Here is a 22,662-nt window from a genome sequence, read left to right on the forward strand (position 1 = left end):
AGGTACTTGCTTCTAACCCCCGAGGCCATCAGTATGTCTGCTTGTTTTTAATGAGCCCACTTGACACGTTTTATTGTCCTTGGGTCTGGCTCCCAGCCCCTCTCCAACAGTTGAGGCTGTCTGGAGGTGCTGCCTTCCATGCCTTGCTCATCCACACCTCATTCATTCAACAGGGCAACTGATTAAGAGTGGGGGGGGGGAGCTCTTGTTCTACTGCTAGCAAACAGAAATTTTTCTTCTATCTTATTCTATCCTTAGGGGCTATAATATTATACCAAGGGCAATGCAAAGTTTCTAAATGAGGCTTTGATACAAAGTCCCATGAAAACAGAGGTCANTGATTAAGAGTGGGGGGGGGGGGAGCTCTTGTTCTACTGCTAGCAAACAGAAATTTTTCTTCTATCTTATTCTATCCTTAGGGGCTATAATATTATACCAAGGGCAATGCAAAGTTTCTAAATGAGGCTTTGATACAAAGTTCCATGAAAACAGAGGTCACACGTGGGTAGACCCACCACAAGGTTATATGAAGAGGCACAATGTAAAGTCCTATGAAAATTATCACAGATTTATCTACATATGCTTTCTGTTTTCATTTGCAAAGTGTGAGGCTGAATGCAGGTTAAGTGGAACTTTATTAAACCCTGTGCATGGCTCAGGCTGGAAGTGGCTCAGCCACATGGACAAACTCCCCATGTTTCCTGTTCCACTGATGCCCCTCAATAACAGTCCCTCCAGGAAATACCAGCCCTCTGACTCTAGTTCCATTGATCATGATAGGTCTTTCCTATTTTACAAATCATTTTAATATATACATTGATGCCCAGACCCCTACCCCATGTCTCTCAAGTCAGAAGTTGCTAGCAAATAGCCAAATTGGAGTCTTCTCTTTCCCACCAACTCAGCTGGTTACGTAATCTTTGAGATAGTTTGGTTTCCTCAACAGGCGACCACACCAGGAGTGACTCATCTCTGTCTCCCTGTTTCCGAGTCTAGCAAACTATTGCTGTGGAGTCTCCTTCCTCCTGTGAGATTAGAGAACCATTCAGAAGCCATCTCTCTGCCCAGTGATGATCTCTATAGGTTTTCTGGGTGCTGTTTGCTGGCTCGTAAGTGCCTTCTGTTCCTTCGTCTCACTTTTGTCCCTCTTGCATAGTCACCATGTATGACCTGGGTGCTACTGTGCCCCTCACCTCTCCTTTAGTCCACTCCTTCCCGTGTCTCTATAATGGCTGGATTCTCAAGAAGAGCATGTCTCCAGGGCCCACATGTACTTAGCTGACCTGTTGTACTCTAGTGCCTGCTTTATGTGACTGTTGGCAACTTCTCTGTCCTTCTGGCAGCAATAGGTCTCTCCTCATTGGTAGCAGGGTTTTGGTCCTTCATCCCATCACTGCCTGCACTGCACTGCTTGGCACGCCTATGATGCAGGATTCCTGTGTGCCAAAAATACTGACAAGGGGTCTGAACCAGAAAAAACAGTCTTGTGTAACAGTCTCTCAGCAGTTTTCACAGCGATTTCACTTTACCATTACTCTGTAGGTAAGCTGGGGAAGAGGTATAGGGGTCAAACTCCCATTTACACACAAATTCCTTGAATTGTTCTGAGGCAAATTGGAGTCTGTTGTCAGCGAATATAGTGTCTGGACTGCCAAAATTTCTGGGTTGCCAGTCACTGACTTGCTTCTTGTACCAGGCAAGCCATCGACTTCCCAGAAATTTCATTAGTAGTACACTGTAATCAAAAAGAAGAACAGGAGTACTTGTGGCACCTTAGAGACTAACAAATTTATTAGAGCATAAGCTTTCGTGGACTACAGCCCACTTCTTCGGATGTAATCAAATACTACTTTCCACTGAAGGTAAATGAGTCCACTACCATCTTTTCCCATGGCTGGGTGGGCTGCTCATGTAGTAACAGGATCTCTTTCTGCTGGCAGTTATCACACGACTGGCAACTTTCTATCAAGGAGGAGAGTTGTGTATTCATTCCCAGCTGGTAGACACACTCTCAAGCCTAAAGCGTGATGTCACAGAAGCACCCGGGCCAATGATGTTAGGATTAACAGTGTTCTGCATTTGTTTCTCTGTGAAGCTCTATTTTTACTCTGTTTTTCTTCCTTCCCCCACTTTTAGAAGCAGCAGATTAAAACCAGCTAACAATCCACATAGCAATTTTGTGTTTGCCCACATTAACAAGAAAGGACAAGGAACAGGAAGTCATTCCAGGATCACTTTGCTTTTGAGGGTAACAGGGAAGTACACCAGGGATAACTGCCAATGCACTGCTCTGTTCGTGTTTCAGAGTGGTAGCCATGTTAGTCTGTATCAGCAAAAAGAACGAGGAGTACTTGTGGCACCTTAGAGACTAACATTTATTTGGACATTTGGGTTTTAGCCCACAAAAGCTTATGCCCAAATAAATGTGTTAGTCTCTAAGGTGCCACAAGTACTCCTCGTTCTTTTTGCTCTGTTCATGTGGCTGAGCTGCTCCCAGCCTAACTCCCCATGTTCCCAGGTGCCCCTCAATAATAGTCTTTCTAGGCAGGACCGGCTCCAGGGTTTTTGCCACCCCAAGCGGCGGGGGGGAAAAAAAATGCCGCGATCGCAATCGCGATTGGCGGCACTCCAGCAGCAGCTCCACCGCGCCGCTTTCTTCTTCGGTGGGAATTCGGCGGCAGGTGCTTCCCTCCGAGAGGGACCTGCCGCCGAATTGCCGCTGAACAGCCCGATGTGCCGCCCCTTGCCCTTGGCTGCCCCAAGCACCTGCTTCCTGGGCTGGTGCCTGGAGCCGGCTCTGTTTCCAGAGAATCCTAGCCCTCCAACAGCAATTCCACTGATCACAATACATCATTGACACCATAGCCAACAGTGAAGCTGGCACAGAGGTAATCCCTGGCAGGAACCTCTTCAGCGTGACAACCCCCTCAGAGTTCACTCTCAATGGGACAAGTCTCCTTGACTTCAACACCTCCTGGGAACAACCTCAGAGTCTTCAGCATCCTTGTTTCACGCTAGGAGCTCCCCGCAGTGAGTCCATCTGAATAGGACACCTGGGAAAGCCTTGCACACCCCCAAAGGGGAGCAATGCAACCCCCTTCCTCAGTCAGCAGCGACTCTCAGCCAGCATTGTAAAAGCAAAAGGGTTTGTGAGTTGTTTGGAACACAGCGCAGAAAATTCTTTGTTAGCACAGAAAGCAGGAAGTTACAGCAAAGTTCATTTGGGTTAGTCCTGAGCCCACTGGCTCTCTCTCCTGACCGAGTCCAGAAGCTCTGTACAGCAGCCCATGGCCCACCTGTTGCCTCTTGCCTCGCCAATTGCCCTAACCCTAAATATTGATGCTAATTCTAATCCTCACTGTACCCTTGATTCTAACCCTAAACTGTAGCCTAACTCTCATCCTGTCAACCTTGCCCTAGGCTTAAATCTAACCCTAAATTTAATTTAACTCTATCCCCTAAGTCTAACTCTGACAGTAACCCCGACACTCCCCTTCACCTGACTCTAATTTCCTAAACTAACCCTCGCCCATGTCCTCTACCAGCTATTGCTAATCCTACCCTAAAGCTTACCATTCCCCCCACCCTGAAGCTAACCTCAGTGCTAAACCTCCCCCTAGCCAGAAGGTAGGGATACTGTGGGTACAGACTGAATTTATGACAATCTCAAAGGGAAAAAATACTTCTCATCACATTTGAAAAATCTGCCAAAGTGGATCCTAGCAGATCAGAATCCCACACTTGAGGAGCTGCCACAAAGAATGCTCTGCTGCTCACCCCATGACTGGGGCACAGACATCAAGAGCATTACACCTGGGGAACAGTGGGGACAATACCCTAATTGCCTTCAGGACTGAGCGTGATACGTTTATGGAGGGATTGGTATGACTAGACTGCCTACAATGGTATGTAGCCAGCTGATCTGCAACAGGTAGTAGCAAAGATCTCCAACAGCTGCTGCAACAGGTAGTAGCAAAGATCTCCAACAGCTGCTGATGGGATACTAGATGGGGAGGGCTCTGAGTTACTTCCCAGGTGGCTGGCTGCAGGGTCTTGCCCACATGCTCAGGGTCTAACTGATCGCCATATTTGGAGTCATGAAGGAATTTTCCCCCAGGTCAGATTGGCAGAGACCTGGGGTTTGTGTCTTCCTCTGCAGCATGAGGCAGGGGTCAATTGCTGATTTGAACTAGAGTAAATGGTGGATTCTCTGTAACTTGAAGTCTTTAAATCATGATCTGAGGATTTCAAAGTAACTCAACCAGGGTTAGGGGGTTATTATGGGAGTGGCTGGGTGAGGTTCTGTGCAGGAGGTCAGACTCTATGATCATGATGGTTCCTTCTGGCCTTAAAGTCTATGAGCTGAATGGAATTAATGCACAGAGTGAGGCAGTCTCCGAGGTAGCAGGGTCTCAGAAAGCCATTTTGGGCTTTCTAGATAATTATCAGCTCCTGGAACTAGATGGCAAGCCAGAGGAAAGAGCCCAGGAGTTGTGTGCTCATGGTCATCTCGCTCATTTTAACCCTACGTGACCATTTGGCATTAGTTGCAGCTTCTGAGTTTTCTCCCAAGGAAGCTGTAAGAAGAATGAACTGCAATATTTCATCTTGCAGAGAACAAAGGTTACTTAATTTCCTGAAAAATCTGGACCAGTGACCTATGCCAAGTGGCGAGCAGTTAAGTGCAGCTCAGAGTGAGGTTTTATTTCCATCTGATTTGCGGATAAGCTAGCTCAGATCTATGACATTCTTTGTGGCACTGGGGACAATTCTGAAGCAGAATGGGGAAAGGGGGCCTTCTTTTTTTGTTTGTGTCACTCAGGCTTACTGAAGGATGTCCTGAATGTGCTGGGGAAGGACTGCTTGGCAGCACCCTTTTCGTGATGGTCAAGCTGCAGGCCCTATGGCCAAGTTTTCACAGGTAGCAGGGTATGGCTCCAGCTGGGTAGTGGAATCCTTGCCCCCATGCCAGTCTTGTACAGGAGGGTGGTCTTGGTGTTTGGTCCTTTACACAGAGGGTGGGGGTTTCATATCTTAGCCTTTCCAATCTTACTGTTTGCTGAAGACAGGGGGCTGGGAGAGAGGAGCCCACCGGCTCCACCAGAAGATTCCTGGGGTAAGACATAGCTGGAATCAGGGGGTTTGATGAGGGGCAGGGTGGCAGCCACACCTAAAGGGAGGGAGATGGGAAAGGGGGCAGCATATTGGGCAGGGGTACATGGGAGGATGGGGACATCAGCCATCCCAGGGGAGCTGGGTTGTGTAGAAGCCTCCTTAGCCAGGCCCTGAGCACTCCGGTGAAGGGACAGAATGGCAGCATCCCCACCCCTCAGGGATGGGAAAAGCAGGAGGAAACAGAAAGGGCTGGGAACGGCCTGCTACAACTGCTGGGGGAATGGACTGTCCGTCAGCTTGGGCAGCAGCTCTGATAGGCTGCCTTTCCTCATTGCCCTGCCTGATGAAAACAGGCAGCCAATCAAATGGGGGTTCCCTGTAGACAGGGCTGGCTCCAGGCACCAGCTTGGCAAGCTGGTGCTTGGGGCGGCCACTCCGGACAGGGGCGGCAGGTCCAGCTATTCAGCGGCAATTCGGCAGATGGTCCCTCACTCCCACCAGGAGCGAAGGACCTTCCGCCACATTGCCGCCGCAGATAGTGATCGCGGCTTTTTTTTTTTTTTTTTTTTTTTTGGGCTGCTTGGGGCGGCCAAAACCCTGGAGCCGGCCCTGCCTGCAGTCCCTTGAGTTGACAGCTCTGAACTGCATGGGGCCTGAGGCATGGTGCTCAGCCCAGAGCTTTGGGGGTCTGTTGGGTAACTTGGGCCCAGGCTCTTGGGCACCTTGAAGATGCAGACCAAGATCTCTGCCCCTCAGGCCTCCCACAGTCCGTAGACCCTGTGCCCCACCCCCAGACTCCTGCCCCCCATCCACTTGCCCCTATACCCAGGCCCCTACCCCCCAGCCCCTATGCTGCACTGCTTGGGCCTGTGCACCCCCATCCCCTAGGCTATGCCCCCCTGGCCCTGTGCCCCCTAGCCCCTGGGCTATGCTCTGGCCCTGTGCCCCCAGCCCCATGCCCCCCATCCCTGGGCCCGTGGCCCCACCCGTGTGCTGCGCTGCCTGGGCTGCGGGCCCTGGGCCATGCCCTCCATTTCCTAGTCCCTGGGTCGCACCCCCGGACCCCTATCCTGGGCTCCTCCATCCCTTAGGCCGCGCCCACGGGCCCCTCATCCCCTAGCCCCTGAGCCGCACCCCCATCTCTTATCATTTCTCTCTCTAGGACCCAGTGATGTAGGATCGGGGTGGAGGTGAGAGTGACATACGTCTCAGCCAATAGGAATGTGTTCCAGGTGTTGGGGCGGAGCGTCAGGTCGAACCGGGCCAATGGTAGCCGCTGCCGCGCCCCACCTCATCTGGTGGCCCCTTCCGAGTCCGGACGCCGGAGGGAGTGAGCGGCCCGGCCCGGCCCGGCTCGGCTCGGCCTGGCCTGTGGAGTCGGCAGCGTGACCGGCCGCCAGGTGAGGAGACTCTGGGGCCGAGCAGGTCGGAAGGACGGCAGCGGGGTGGGGGTGCGAGGCGGAGCGGCTCCTGATGCCTGAGGAGGTGTCACAGCTGGGGGGGGGGGGGGGCGGGGGGGGGGGGGGGGGGGGGGGGGGCCGGCGGGGGGGGGGGGGGGGGGGCGACCGCGGGGGGGGGGTACGGCTCAGGAGTCGGCGGGCCTCGGTTGGGGTGAGGGGAGAGGTGTCACAGCCAAGTGTACCCAGTTGTGTGGGTGTGTGCGTGTGTGTTTGGCTGAGTCTGGGGGTTGTGATTTGGCTCCTGGCTCCTTAGACGGAGCAGCCTTGCCTGGGGTGCAGCAGAGCTCCAGTCCCTGGAGTCCTTGGCTCAGGGCTTAGAGGCCATTAGAGTGAGGCCTAGAGTTTCCCGTTCCAGTGGAGCAGGCATTTGGCTCCCACCCCCACTCTCCGCTCCAACCATTGTGCTCCTTTCCTCAGGTGAAGGGCTCTGCAGGGGCCGAGGTATGTGCTGCCACTCTCCCTGCTCTCCTTTGGATCCAGCTTGCCTGGCGTGCGGTATCTATAGATGCCTCTGTATTGCCCTGTCTGGCTGTGCAGAAGAAAAGTCCAGAGAGCCCTGTGTGGTATGGTGGGTTGACTCTCCTTGTGAGCTGGGGAAGACAATAGTTCCTATCTCTGTTGTCTCACCCACCAAATCTGTGGTTTTTGTTTTGCTGTTTTTGTTTATTCCCTTTCTCTGTTTTTCTCTGCTGAAGGGGCTTTGTGCAAATCCAGGATCTGCATGTGTCGGAGTCCATGTGTAATGTAGCTGCACAAATGGCTTTATAATGGTGCTCCATATCTTTAGCTTTCATTTAAAAAGAAATTCTCCGCCCAAGATGAGTGTGTGTAGTGCTCCCTTCCCTTAACTGGGTGGGGGATGGACCTGAAATCTAATGATGGCAGCTTAAATGTAAACATTGTTAACTAACGAGGTACACACTGACGCTCTGCTCGTTGGGGGCCTGGGACCCATGTAACGAACGCGTGCTGAGGACCTGTGGGGTGGGCCGTCATTACGTGCGGCTCATGAGACGACTAATGGTCTCGGACACTATTCGTTGGTCCCGGGACATCTACGCAGAGCACGTCACCGGCCACCGCCAATGCTGAGAGTGAACCGGGGAGACCTCGTGCACCCACAAGGGGGAAGAGACTTATAAACCCCCCCTGCTGGACTTTATCCCCTGAACCCACTGAACCTAACTGAATCCCACCACGTGAGGGTCACCCCATCCCCATTACCCAGACCACTTACTTATACCCATGACTGTCTCTACTTTCTATATGGGTGATAGACCCTCACCACTTGTCGGCTGTATCCTGATCCTGCCTGCCGGTTACTTCCCCACCCCCACCCCCCATTGGAGACATTGCAGTCTGTATATATTATGTGTGCTGCCCAACCCCAAAACACTAACATCCCCCTATACTCTGTATGTTACCCCCAATGACCAGTAACCGATGCCTCAAATTTTCTGTATTTATTTTTCAAATTTTCTCTGCCACTTAATGTACTTAGCCAGAATGTCCACTGCAGTGAAAGATATTTGGGTAGGGAAGAGTCTAGTGCAGAAACTGCTTATTACTGAGATGAGAAACTAGAAGTTCCAACTCCTCAGAGTTACTCCTTCAGACCTTTCACAGGAGGCAGGGAATGAAGGGCTGCATCTTCTCCCACATGCTAAAGGCATCCCCCAAACATCTTTTACAAAGCAGTTTTTATTGGTAATATCAAAATAATGCTGCAAACTAAAAACTTGATGGTGATGTAAAACAGTAATATATTATATTTTTAAGAAACAGGAGGAGGATGCTATAATGATTGTATTTTCATATTGAATTAACTATAAACCTCAGTTCTACATTTATTTGAATCTGCCCCAAAGTGTCCAGGGTGCAACACCAATGTGCCCTGCAAACCAAGAGGCCATGTTCCTAAGAAAGTTGGGTGTGAGGCTCCTCTCCTGCAAACTTCAGGAGGGGGGTGCTGTGGTTGGCAGAGAATTAGAAAAGCAGTAGATGAGGGAAGAATGGATAGATCAAAGAAAATCCAACAATTCCACCACTTATGTGTTTAGTGTGTAAATCTTTGTATCTAAAGTAGCTTTAGCTATGTGGCGCACACCAGTCTTTATTTCCTCTATGCACCCTGCATTTTTAGCCAGTTGAGGATAGTTGTGATGGGAAGAGAACTTGGGGAGGGTCTTTGCTGCCTGAATCCACATGATTCATGCAACATATAATTTAGGTCTAACATGTTGCATGGGGGTACAGGGTCTGAGTCATCTTAGAGGGGCCATAATGGACCCATGTTACCAGGAAACCCCACCCCAGACTGTAAAGTGTAAGTAGTGTGGTCTGCTGTCTAAGGTCCAGAAGGTGGGAGTCAGGAGACCTGGGTTCTAATCCAACCTCTGCAACTGCCTAACTATGTGTACGATCTTTAAGTAATGTGAGCTCCATGGCTGAAAGAGGGAAGAGAGAAGGGATGGTTTGATGTCTAGGGGCATGGGACTTGGACTTGGGAGATCTGGGTTCTATTCCTGGCTCTGTCACAAATTTCCTGCATGTCCATGGACAAGTCACTTAATTAGTCTGTGACTCAGTTCCCTGTTTGCAAAATGGGGATAATACATCCCCACCTCCCAGGGATGTTGGATATAACTTCACTAATGTTTGTGTGATGCATGTGTATTTTAGTGATGGGGCAATATAAGTACCTAGACAAAGTGCAAGATATTAAGATTTCTCTACAAAGATATGCTGTGTGCCATGACCGCATGAGGGTGGATATAAAGGCGGAACTCCAGAGCTACAAAGGCTGTCCTCTCCCCATTAGGCAAGGCTGACAATTTCTGTCAGCTGCAGATATCCTGCCTAGAATGACTCAAACTGTGAGAGCTGGTTGTGTGTGGAGGAGCTGGATTTGAGGTGGTGGGAAGAATGTTGTGCCTCTAATTGTAAATTGAGCAGCTCCTTTGATCCATGTGCTGTTGGAGGGCACTGCTGCATAGCATCCAAGCCCATGGTGATGTCCTTGTCTCTCATCTCTTTAGTGGCCGTGGCTGGACTCTTGATGATGCTGTGTTTTTCAACGAGGGTGGAACAGAAGCTGGACTTCGGTTGGTTGCCCTACGCCCTGTGAAGGAGCAGTCATGTCGGTGATGGTGGTGAGGAAGAAGGCGATGCGGAAATGGGAGAAGTTGCCAGGCAGGAACACCTTCTGTTGTGATGGTCGCATCATGATGGCCCGGCAGAAGGGCATCTTCTACCTGACGCTCTTCTTAATTCTTGGCACCTGTGCCCTCTTCTTTGCTTTTGAGTGAGTTCATGGTGGGCTGAGATCCCTGCTTTTGGAGGGGTTTATGGGGCTGAACTGATTGCCATAATTTGAGGGCGAGGGAAGGAATTTGCCCCCTGTCCAAGGGGCTTGTGGGTTGGGATTTGGGTTAAGGAAAGAAGGAATTTCCTGCCAGCCTCAGGTTCTTTTTAGGACTAGCTAGTATATTGGGATTTTTGGTGGAGCTCACCAGATTAAAATCCAGTTTTTGCAGGGAACCTGCTGGGTTCTGCTCAATTTTTTCTGAAAGCTAGAAATCTCTTAGGGAGTCTCAATTTGTGACATCAGACCATTTATTGGAAAGATAGAACCAGTAAGTATGTGAGGTTTTGGGCTCATCAGGGTTGTGTCTTTGGTTGTGCATGACTCTGTATTACTGTGGTGGTACTCTTACGATTAGTATAGGCACAAAAGTTTTGCTGGTTTAAAAATGTCTCTCAGTTAAACCAGTGTAACTTGATTCGTTGTCATTGTATTTCTCTCTCCTCTCCCGAGATGGGAGTGTGCTGGCAGTCCAGTCTGGTGTGAAGAGGGTTGCTGGAGGTGCCACCTCATTGGCCAGTGTGGTGTACTGTGTCACGGTTACTGTGAATGGAGTGAAAGTTAGTTGGATCTATGTGGCCTGCATCCGGGAAGGAGACTTAATGGAAGAGGGCTCAGTTTGTGAATGGCTTGTGATTGTCTCAAGATTGTTACAACTCTCTGCTGTCTCTTGAGGGCTCATTTACAGCTGCTTTCTGGGGGACTAGCTCTGCTGAGCCTTGCCTCCTTCAGAGTATTTGTGATACTGGTAGGTATCTGATTGTCCTGAATGATACTCTGGCTAACATGATGGGCTTTACAGATGTCTCTGAGCTGATGGGCCAGTGCATGCTTTAGAAAGCAGAGGAAGGGGACCTCTCTTGAGATCATTTTCTGCAAACAAGCAACATTGCCACTTCTAAAACCTGCTTGTTTGCTGCAGATGATGTGCAGTGTTTGGCAAACAAAATTTCCACTCTGGTAACCTAGACATTTATGGCTTGCTCGTTCACTGGCCTTCTAGACATGTCACCCAGTTAGGTATCTTTTCTTGACTTCTTCCTCAAAACTTTACCTGAACCTGGCTTGCTCCTCTAGATAAGGGATATGGCTGAAATCCCTTAAGTGTTGAATGGCCTTTCTGGAACATCCTATAGAGAGATTTGCCAGGTCTCATGTGTCTTAGCAGTAGCAATGAAGGGACTGTCAGGTCATAGACAAGGTTGGACCTGTGAAACTAGGGTGACCAGATGTCCTGATTTTGTAGGGATAGTTGAGATATTCGGGGCTTTGTCTTATATAGGTGCCTATTACCCCCACCCCCGTCCTGATTTTTCACATTCACAATCTAGTCAACCTATGTGAAACTGGCTTCTCTGCTTTGTTGACACTGTCTGTTTCTGTACAATGAGTGTAATGTAAGCATGACATTGAGAATCCGGACTTCTGAGTTCTAATCTTGGCTCTGTCACTGACTCAGCCTGTGTCCCTAGGCAACGATACTTACCTCTCTTTATTCATTTCCTCCCTGTAAAATGGGCTAAGACTTCCTGCCTTGCAAGGTGTTGTGAGGATGAATGAATGTGTATTAAGTGCTGCTGTTGTGTAAGTGCTTATCATGATGGATTCCTGCAGAGTCTGGCCAGCAGTGGAAGAGCAAGCCATGTTACTCTGCCTCGCACACTCTGCAGGCAGTCACTATTATTGGTGATGGTGTATTGAGGCCGATTGAACCAAGCTTATGTTTAGTATCAGAGGGGTAGCCGTGTTAGTCTGAATCTGTAAAAAGCAACAGAGGGTCCTGTGGCACCTTTGAGACTAACAGAAGTATTGGGAGCATAAGCTTTCATGGGTCAGAACCTCACTTCTTCAGATGCAAGTAATGGAGATCTCCAGAGGCAGGTATAAATCAGTGTGGAGATAACGAGGTTAGTTCAATCAGGGAGGGTGAGGTGCTCTGCTAGCAGTTGAGGTGTGAACACCAAGGGAGGAGAAACTGCTTCTGTAGTTGGATAGCCATTCACAGTCTTTGTTTAATCCTGATCTGATGGTGTCAAATTTGCAAATGAACTGGAGCTCAGCAGTTTCTCTTTGGAGTCTGGTCCTGAAGTTTTTTTGCTGTAAGATGGCTACCTTTACATCTGCTATTGTGTGACCAGGGAGGTTGAAGTGTTCTCCTACAGGTTTTTGTATATTGCCATTCCTGATATCTGACTTGTGTCCATTTATCCTCTTGCGTAGTGACTGTCCAGTTTGGCCAATGTACATAGCAGAGGGGCATTGCTGGCATATGATGGCATATATAACATTGGTGGACGTGCAGGTGAATGAGCCGGTGATGTTGTAGCTGATCTGGTTAGGTCCTGTGATGGTGTTGCTGGTGTAGATATGGGGGCAGAGTTGGCATCGAGGTTTGTTGCATGGGTTGGTTCCTGAGTTAGAGTTGTTATGGTGCGGTGCGTGGTTGCTGGTGAGAATATGCTTACGGTTGGCAGGTTGTCTGTGGGCGAGGACTGGCCTGCCTCCCAAGGTCTGTGAAAGTGAGGGATCATTGTCCAGGATGGGTTGTAGATCACTGATGATGCGTTGGAGAGGTTTAACCTGAGGACTTTAGGTGATGGCCAGTGAAGTTCTGTTGGTTTCTCTTCTGGGTCTGTCTTGTAGCAGGAGGCTTCAACCTCAGCCTGGACCAATCTACACAGGAGGTCCACTTCCTAGACACCACCGTACAAATAAGCGATGGCCACATTAAAACCACCCTATACCGAAAACCCACCGACCGCTATGCCTACCTTCATGCCTCCAGCTTCCACCCCGGTCACACCACACAATCCATCGTCTATAGCCAAGCACTGAGGTACAATCGCATCTGCTCCAACCCCTCAGACAGAGACCAACACCTACAAGATCTTCACCAAGCATTCTCAAAACTACGATACCCACACAAGGAAATAAAGAAACAAATCAACAGAGCCAGACGTGTACTCAGAAGCCTCCTGCTACAAGACAGGCCCAGAAGAGAAACCAACAGAACTCCACTGGCCATCACCTACAGTCCTCAGGTTAAACCTCTCCAACGCATCATCAGTGATCTACAACCCATCCTGGACAATGATCCCTCACTTTCACAGACCTTGGGAGGCAGGCCAGTCCTCGCCCACAGACAACCTGCCAACCTTAAGCATATTCTCACCAGCAACCACGCACCGCACCATAACAACTCTAACTCAGGAACCAAGCTTATGTTTGACTTTTAAATGTGTAAGATGTCTAATTACCTCCCCTCTACACACTCAGGTGAACAGAGGCCTCTGGAGGGCTCCCTTCAATCCATCCCTGTCAAGAGAATCCATGAGACACACCTCTCAAGGGCTGTTTGCCCTGCTCTCTTGTGTGGGTGTGGGGGGGGGGCTTCAGGGCAGTCTAGCAGCGTTAAACTTTCCTGTGCTCTGGGGAGATGCTGGGACGTCTTTCTTTCTGCAGTAGTTCAGAGTTTCTCTCTTAATGCTATAGCTTCTGAAGAAAATTCCATCTGTTAACAGGTAATTGTTTTGAAGAGAGGGGATGAATGTCATGGGCGGAAGTGGCTTTTCTAGTATCTCCTGACCAGACCCACACTAATGAGGGGTGTGTATGTTTTGAATGCGCATTTAATTCAGCCGAAGCATTTGTATGGTCACACATTAGTTGGAAGGTAAGCAAGCCTTTACAATGCCTGGAATGGGGAAGTGTCAGATGTAGTTTTTGAGCCAGCAGTGCCTTGTGAACTTTGTCCTCTGCAGGCTGTCCCTGGGCAGAACCAGAACCCCTCAGCTTGGCTCTGATTAATGCTTTTGACTTGTGGGTTAATGTTTTCAACACTTCCCTCTTTTAGTGTCTTTGTTGTCCCAATCTCCAAAAAAAAAAAAAAGGGTTAAATCCCAAATGCTGCTGTCTTGCTGCGTTTCTGGTCAAATGACTTGCGGACAGATCACCCCCGTTTGCAAAAATTTTTTGCATTCTTCTACTCTGAGGACCCGAATGTTCTCTCTGGAATGACACAGGAGACTGGCATTTGGGCTACCCAAAGTGTCCTTTTGAAATTGTGCTGAAGCAATGTAAGTGTTCACGGCAACTCCTCAGGCAATGACCTGATTGTCATTGCAGACAGCTCTGTGAAAATCTCCATTCACCATGTAGGGATGACAAAAAAGGCAATGTTAGGTTGAAAGGAATAGATTGAGATTCTGAAAATAGTATTGGAGGCCATCCCTTTGAGTGATGTGGCATTGTAATATATTCAGAAATTGGGGTCCAGAGATGGGTGGCATGGGAATCCTTCTAACAAAGAGAGCAGTTTAATAAAGGAGAGAGAAATAAAAGGGGAAATGAGACTTATACAAACGCATGAATATGATAGAGAAGGTAAATTGTGCACTTGTATTTAGCCTTTTTCATAATATAGAAATTAAAGGACAGCCCACGTAATTGATAGGCAGTAATTTAAAAGCTGTTAAGGATGTAGATTTTTATATAATACATTGTTAGCCTGTGGAACTCATTGAGACCAAGCATTTAGTCAAATTCTTCTATTAATTTTGCTGTCATAGATTGAGAATATTCCCAGTTACATTAGGGAAAATGTATAAGGAATACAAACTTTCCTGCTTCAGAGGCTGGTCTTGATAACTGTCATGTATTTTTTGTACACGGTAGGTTGCAGGGCTGCTACTTGCAGGTCAGGCTTCTGTACCAGCTATGGACTGGCCACAGAGCTTCCTTCCCAGAGAGAGACACTAAGGTCCTTCAATGTTCTGTGAGGTGTGGTTGAGGAAAGCTTAATAAGGTGTTACACACATGGCCACCTTCTGTCTGAACAATATAATGTGTCTTAACATTCCATTACATTTCCCCCTTTAAGTTCTACATTCCTACCGTTTACAAAATTTGCACTATCTTTGAAGTTCAGTATGGATCTGTCTGTTAAGTGTCTCTGAATTGTACTGGTTTTCTAATTACATTACTTGAATGCATAACAACTTAATCATCGGTCTGTCCATTAGTTGCAACAACTGGCAGTGGTAGGTTTCGAGTCCTTGAGACTTCTTGTTCTGTAGAGTTTGCTCTGTTGATTGCTCTTTCTGAGGGACATACTGTAGCTGTTGACAGTTTCTGTTGAACGCTCCATTGTTGGTCTTAATCTCACATGATCTGGGTGCTGAATTTTTTTCTTTACGACCATTGGAGTTGTCCATCCTTTTTATTTATTTATTTATTTGCATATGTAGGTTCCTTGAAGGCTATTAACAGATCCTCCAGAGGTCGCTTTCTCAGAGATGGGATACTGGCTTCAATAGCTCTCTAGTCTGGCAATTCCTGTGGTTACAGAGGGAGGCCAAAGCCTAGGGAAACACTGGGGCATTGCCTTCATTAGGGGAAAAAAAAGGAGTTAACTAACTCGAGGTAAAATAAAACTACCTTATTTTCACTAGGATTTTACCTCATTAATTACCGTGTTAGTTAACACAATTAAGAACTATATGTCTGTTGATAGCCCTCCAGGGATGCAGGCAGATAACCAGCCAGAAGACCAAGGTCCAGTGCAGTCTGAACTGAAAGACAGCCAAGGTGCAATAACCCTCTAGTATGGCACTCAAGGGCTGTGAGGGGTATAGGTAAAGGAGTGAAGTCTTCGATGGAGATGCCCAAGAAGCTAGTGCAACTTAGGGCCAAACCTGTATGGGCAGATCAAGATTGGGGGCACCTGGACATCAAAAAGGGGCCACCCCATTGGGAAAAGCCTTATCCACAGCTTGGGATATACCTTTTGTCTAGTCCCTGGGGTCTGCTTTTCATGTGCACAACCAGGACAACTACACTGAGATTGCCCAACTGTAGCTATAGTCCAATCTGGAGGGCAGAAATCCAGATGCAGAAAAGGGCCCCTGCCAACCTGTTTGAACCAATATGGATTGATGGGAAGGCAGTTACTGGACTGGTGGAATTGGGGTATAGACAGATCCTAGTGAGGGACCAATTAGTTGGTTTGGTGACATCCTGAAAGAATAGGGTGGCTGACTGGCTGGCTACCTGATGAACAGCTCACTTTCACAGACAGAAGCATTTTTGGAACCATCAAAACTGGTGGGGATAGCGGAAGAGGAGGACTCTAGTGAGGGGACTTCCAGCCAAATCAGGGGACCTTCAACTCCCTGACTCTCAGGAGGCTAACGTTCTAGTCCAAAACACCAGGTTTGTCCAAGAGCAGTGAGCTGATCAGATGCTAAGTTGGGCTGTGATGAATGGAGTGGTGATAGATCCCTAGTGGCTAAGGCAGTGGCTGTACTTTAAGGTCAGGGATGAATGGATTTACAGCCTTGAATGAAATGGGCAGATGGGAGGTAAGAACTCAACTCCTAGCCCTGGGAGTTAAAGACAGGAAGTCTTACAACTAGCCCATTCAATTCCCTTTGCAGGACGCTTGGGGAGGGGAAAAAAACATCAGCTGGGTAGTGGTCCACATCTACTGGCCCAATATATGCAGAGATGTCTGACTACTGTGCCTCGTGCCAATTAGCCATTCTTCCAAAGCACCCCTTAGTTGAGGACCCTTTTGAGATAATAGGGATGAACTTCATGGGACCCCTGAAAAAGAATGCTGTGGGGATATCGGCACATGCTGGTCATCCTTGACTACGTGACCTAAAATCCCAAAGCCCCCCCTTTGCAATCTACAAATGCAGCTACCATTGTGGTGGAACTCATAAAGCTCTTTGTCCAGATAGCAATACCACAGGAGATCCTGACTAATCAGGGAACTAACATCATAGAATGTCAGGGTTGGAAAGGACCTCAGGAGGTCATCTAGTCCAACCCTCTGCTCAAAGCTGGACCAATCCCCAGACAGATTTTTGCCCCAGATCCCTAAATGGCCCCCTCAAGGATTGAACTCACAACCTGGGTTTAGCAGGCCAGTGCTCAAACCACTGAGCTCTCTCTCCTCACATCATGTGCGATCTTTCAAGATCCTATATGGCTGGCGGTCACAACGTAACCTAGATCTGCTTTGCAAAACCTGGGAAGAGCAAGGGCCACAGATAATGAACATAGTACAGTATGTTCACCAGCTAGGAGAAAGACTTTAGGACAGTGGTGTGCAACCTGTGGCCTATGGGCTGCGGGCCGTGAGCAGATGGTTACTGTCTACAGACGGTTACTGTAAACAAACTGTCTCTCGGCCCACCAGCGGATTACCCTGACGGGTCGCAGGTTGCCCACCACTGTTTTAGGGGTATTCACCAAAGAAAATCGGCTAAATGCCCAGTGGGCCTGAAAAAGCCTACGATTGAGGGGCCTGATTGCGGTGTTCAAACCAAGTGATTGAGTACTATTATTGCTGCCTAGCTCAGAATCCAAATTACTGGCCTATGGCAATGGTCATTTGAGGTGGTGAGACAGGTTGGCCCCGAGGTCCGGCAGCCAAAGAAAAGAAAGGAAAAAAAACAAAAAACCCACATATATACTTCTAGAATCATTTTAAAAGCGTGGAAAGTCTTCAAGGGGCTTCATAGCCCTTTATCCTTCGGATCCTGAATTAGGACCCCAGGCACCCTTGACCCAAACAACCAACCCTGTACAAATGGGAGAGATGCTTCAACCCAAATAAAAAGCTGAGGTACAGCATCTAGTTGACTCATTCCCCACTGAGTTCTCATCCTTACTAGGACTGGCCAACTTGGCATACCACCATCTTGATATGGTGCTGTGATAATGTGCCCGGGAGACTCCCTGGACTCTCCCCTGTATAATGTGGGACACAATTTGGGATGAACCACAGGCTATGCTTACCCTGGGAAGAATCGCACAGTGAATGGAGAAGCCCCCTTGTGTTTGTGCCAAAGCCAGAAGGCACAATACCTTTCTGCATTGATTTTTGAAAGATCAGTGCAGTATCAAAGTTCAACACACATCCAGTGCCAAGGATAGATGAGCTGTTGGAAAGTCTGGGAGCTGCCAGATATATAAGTGCCTTAGATTTCACAAAAGGCTATTAGTAAATACCCTGGACGCCAGGATCCTGGAGGGGTGTGTGTGAGGGACCTGCTTTTTTCACGCCCTTTGGTTTATATCAGTTAAGAACACTGTCCTTTGACCTTTGTGCAGTCGCAGTAACTTTCCAGAGGCCGATGGACAACATTCTGCAGCCATATAGACAATACACGCTTGGATAATTTTACAGCCAAGATTGGGTTAGCCATGTAAGACAGGTCTCAGCAGTTCTTTTGTCCCTCACAGTTGCAGGCCTGATGGCAAACCCAGCAAAATGTAAAGTGGGGAACTGCAAGGCCATATATCTAGGCTATACTATTGGAGAAGGCTGAGTATAACCACTGGTCAACAACGTCCAAGCTTTGGCAGCCTGTCCCAGCCCCGTGACAAACAAACAAGTATGGTGCTTCTTGGGACTGGCCTGGTATCATTGCTGTTTGTCACTGTTGTAGTTCCGCTCACGTATGTTGTAAAGGTTGGATGTTCAAAAAAAGGTTCAGTGGTCTGAGTCCTGCGATGAGGTCTTTAAGACACTAAAGGATTATATGGCTCAGAAACCAGTTCTTTATTAATCTAGACTTCTCAAAAAGTTTTATACTACAAACACAGGCCTCAGAGATAGAGCTCAGGACAGCTCTTTCTCAAGAGGTTGAGGGAGAACACCCATACTGTACATACGTCAAAAGCTGTACCCCAGAGAGAACCTATTCTGTCATTGAGAAAAAGGCCTTGGCAGTGAAATGGGCCATGGACTCCAAGGTATCATCTGCTGGGGACCCTTTTTCTCTGATCATAAACCATTTAGGTGCCTGAACACCATGAAAAACACCAATCCAAGGATAAAGTGCTGGTACCTGTCCCTACAACCCTATAGCTTCCAAATATTCCATTGGGCTGGCGAGGTGAATCGAAATGCTGAAATTTTTAATGGGATGGTGGAGATCCAAAAACCAGCTAACAGCACTCTGCCCCCCAACCCCAAAGGTGTGTGATGAGATGGATAAACTCCACAACAGATAGGAAAGGTTTAAGAAGGTGCGCTGGAGTGGCCCTACATATCTGCAAGTCATATCAAGAATGGAGGAGTTCAAGAGTGGGAAAGCTCAACTGAGCAGTGGGCAGCTCTGAGTGTATGTCTAAACTGTGGGCTAAGGATGTGATTCCTCTGCTTGTGTACATGTACATTAAAGCTGTTTGAACTAGCCTGAGTATAAATAGTAGTGTAGCTATGGTAGCACGGGTAGCGGCAGCAAAGGCATGGCTGAGCCGTGCTGAGTACATACCCACCGGTTTCAGGCTGGTTTGTACTCCGCACAGCTGACCTGTGCTTCCCACTGCCTGTGCTACCATGGCTACACTGCTGTTTATACTCATGCTAGCTCAGTGTGTGCTAACATATGCATACACATCCCTAGTAATGTAAATGTAGCCTGAGAGCAGGGCAGAGTGCTGGGCCTCCCTGCTCTCACGGAGAAGCCTGGCGGAGGACAGAGCCTACCCCCGCCTAAAAGGAGGCCCAAGTCATCTGAGGCGAAGGGGGCTATATCATATTCCTCTGCTGCTGACCCAGCCTGTGGCCCATCCATGTCCCCTCTGAAGGAAGAGAGGCCAGCAGCCCAGCTTGAACTGGCTGCATGTTTGTGTTTATTTTCCTACTCCTCAGTTGCTTTCCCCCTATGACTCAAGAAGGGGTGAGCATCCAGAGGGAAGCGGCTAGAGGGCTGAGGCTGCATCCCTTTTAAAGTGCTACTGGGCACCCCCACTTGAGCAACTGTACCACCCCCATCAACACTCCAAGTGGGTGCTGTTGAAGGACCAGAACCCTAACAAGGCTAGTTCATATTGTCACTCATGCTGAGGGGAGGTTGGTAATGTGGGTACTGGTGCCTTTCATTACACATGCTCCCTTGTGTTGCTCCCCAGGTAACCTGGCTGAGAGTATCTCTGTCTACTCTGTGTTAAAAGGAAATGCTTAGTGCACTCTTGCTTTCTGATACTCTGAATCTTGCACTTTTTCTGCCCTGTGTAATTTAGAAGCAACAGTGACTGGGCTGCATGAGAGGATGAGCTCTCCCATTGCTTGCTGTACTGCTTCAAACCTGAGGGGGGAATGGCCCTGACATTACCAAACACCCTCATTCTTCCTGTAACCATCTGACCATATACCCAGAGCAGATACACAGGCCTGTCTCCAGTGGGGAGATTTGGTTCAGGCTCAAAGTGCGTATAGATAGAAGCTTGGCTTGTGGTGAACCAAAATGTGATGAAATGCTTCTCACTTTTGTAGCAGAAGGCTGCAATAAGTGGAGTTTGCATGTGGATCACTTTATGGATCATACTTTCAGCTTTGTGGCCCTTCTACTGAGGGTTTGATTTAATTCTCCATGTGTCATGCATTATTGGATGGTGGGGGGGAACCTATGGGCTTCCTCCTGTGGCCAAAATAATCCCTCTGACTTTCCCCAGTGAAGTAATTATATTGTGTAGCTGAGTGGATAAGGTATATTTCAAAGTGAATTCATATCCTGCTGAGGCGAGGTCTATAGAACTTGTCTTCATTCTCCCCTGCCCCCATCAATGAGATATAAGTGAAATCATGCCAGTATTATAAAGCAACAAACAAAAATCTGGTCTAAAATAAGCTGTTTCTGAATGTAGCTGTCTTTCTGCACGTCACTTCTTCATATGCCTGAATGCTTTCATTTAGCATTTTTATGTAGGTGGTGTTTTAGAGCCTTTGAAGGGCATGCTCCAAATTCGTCTCTGTCCCACATGTCGTGGTTACCTTTTGGCTTCTTCCATCATATTTCTTTTCTGTGGTGGTTCATCTATCATTTGTTGCTCTGACTGCATTTCCGCTCAGCACAAGTACCCCAGCAGTGGTGCTGCAGCAGCACAGGCTTTAATGTGAGCTGCACAAGCCGGCCTGGGACCCTGGGCGCTTACTTGAGTGGCTAGCCTGTCCTGAAGTCTATGCTGCCATAGCTACAAACCTACGAGTACCCCAAGCTAGACAGACTAAAGCTAGTTTGGATATGTATGTCTACTCATGCTGCCAATCGCACCTCGGATTGCACTGTAGACATACCTATGACTCCTATACTGAAATCATGCAGGGGAATTTGCGATTCTAGAGCTCGCGCATCAACAAGGGATGAGAACCATGTTCTTAATAGAAACCTTGATATGAATTTATTAGGCAGAAACCAGCCTATCATCTGTGCAAGCTGTCACCTTTTGGGAATCCAAAATGAGACAGTGGCTTGGCTAAACAGAGAAAATATAAATCCAATAACTAGCCAGTAAACTAGTGTCTGGCTAGGTGTCCTAGAAGACCAGCTAGGAATCCCTCCAGTGCTTTGCAAGGAACTCTCAGACAATAGGAACAGACAGTAGCACACCGAAGAAGTGAGGTTTTTACTCACAAAAGCTTATGCCCAAATAAATGTTAGTCTTTAAGGTGCCACCAGACTCCTTGTTGTTTTTGTAGATACAGACTAACATGGCTACCAAATACCAAAGACCTTCTCTGCCTTTCCTCTTCTTATTAGGGAAAGCAGTTCAAGCAATAAACCACTAGATGGCAACAGTGTAGGCTGTTTGGAGCTGGTAGCCACTGTAGAGGCATAGGTCACTCTGGCAGACACATCACCTATTATCATGGATTAAAAACAATCTAGGAGACAGGAAGTAAAGAGTAGGAATAAATGGTCAACTTTCATCAGGGCAAAAGGTTAGCGGCCGGGCCTCGAGTTTCCATGCTACAGCCTATGTTTAATATATTTACGATCTGGAAAGCAGGGGGTGAGCGGTAAGGTAGCAAAATTTGCAAATGACACAAAGTTACTTAGGTTAGTCAAGTCCAGAGAGGACTATCAGAGGGACCTAACCAAGGTAGGGGAAAGAGCAACACAATGGCAAGTGAAGTTCACCATTGATAAGTGCAAAGTAATGCACATGGGAGGGAAGAATGTCTGTTTTATACTTCAATGCGTCACTGTAGAATCTGAGTGCCTTCCATGTAAAATCAGAAGCAAAGTCCCTAGAGGACTTCATGGAATCTCTAGCACTTCTCCCTTTTCAAGTTCAAGACTCTGCTTGGTGGTTTTGAACTCACATCTTACATGGTTCTAAATTAACTGTATCGACTTTGGAAAGGGATCTGGCCATCACTCTGCTGAACGTGCAGCTGTGGTCAAAACAACAAATAAGCTGTTAGGAGGCATGAGGTATGGGATGAAAAGTAATACAGAGTATTATAGAGCAGTTATATAAATTAATGATGGAACCCCATCTGGATTACTATAAGCAGGCCTGGTCACCCCATCTCAACAAGGAGACTGCAGAACTAGAAGGGGTTCAGAGAAGAGTGATGAGAATGAGTAGGCATCTGGAAAAGTGCAGGAGAAGAGATTAAAAATATTGGGGTTGTTTTCCTTAGAAAGGTGATGATTAAGATTAAGAGGGATCATGATTCAAAATATAAAGTAATGGTCTAGAGCAGCGGTTCTCAAACTATGGGGCGGGCCTCCCAAGGGATGCACAGGAATGTGCTAAGGGAGGCATGAGCTGTGGGCCCCCCCTTTTTGAGGGGAGGAGAGAGCTCTGGCTTGGGCTCTCCTTCTTTCTCCCCCCACATCCCTTACCAGGAGACAGCTTGGGCTTGGGCTTAGGCTCGGGGGGGGGGGGGAAAAACCCCAGTGGTTTGGGCATGGG

At 48.0% G+C, this 22,662-nt stretch overlaps 1 protein-coding gene across 3 annotated transcripts in view; it reads left to right on the forward strand.

Moving 5' to 3' along the window:
* Positions 1–6,460: 6,460 nt before the first annotated feature.
* The window catches only part of ZDHHC9 (zinc finger DHHC-type palmitoyltransferase 9), a 43,834-nt gene continuing 27,632 nt past the window's right edge, over positions 6,461–22,662 (forward strand). The window contains exons 1-4 of one of the 3 annotated variants that reach the window (XM_034781542.1): positions 6,461–6,515; positions 6,993–7,138; positions 9,614–9,879; positions 14,614–14,718. In XM_034781542.1, the coding sequence (XP_034637433.1) occupies positions 9,713–9,879; positions 14,614–14,718 (272 nt within the window). In that variant the 5' untranslated portion in view covers positions 6,461–6,515; positions 6,993–7,138; positions 9,614–9,712. The remainder of the gene's footprint in view (positions 6,516–6,992; positions 7,139–9,613; positions 9,880–14,613; positions 14,719–22,662) is intronic. The other 2 variants (XM_034781543.1, XM_034781545.1) reach the window with 2 other exon arrangements.

This window comes from Trachemys scripta, chromosome 9, assembly GCF_013100865.1.
Source record: "Trachemys scripta elegans isolate TJP31775 chromosome 9, CAS_Tse_1.0, whole genome shotgun sequence".
Taxonomy (NCBI): Eukaryota; Metazoa; Chordata; order Testudines; family Emydidae; genus Trachemys; species Trachemys scripta.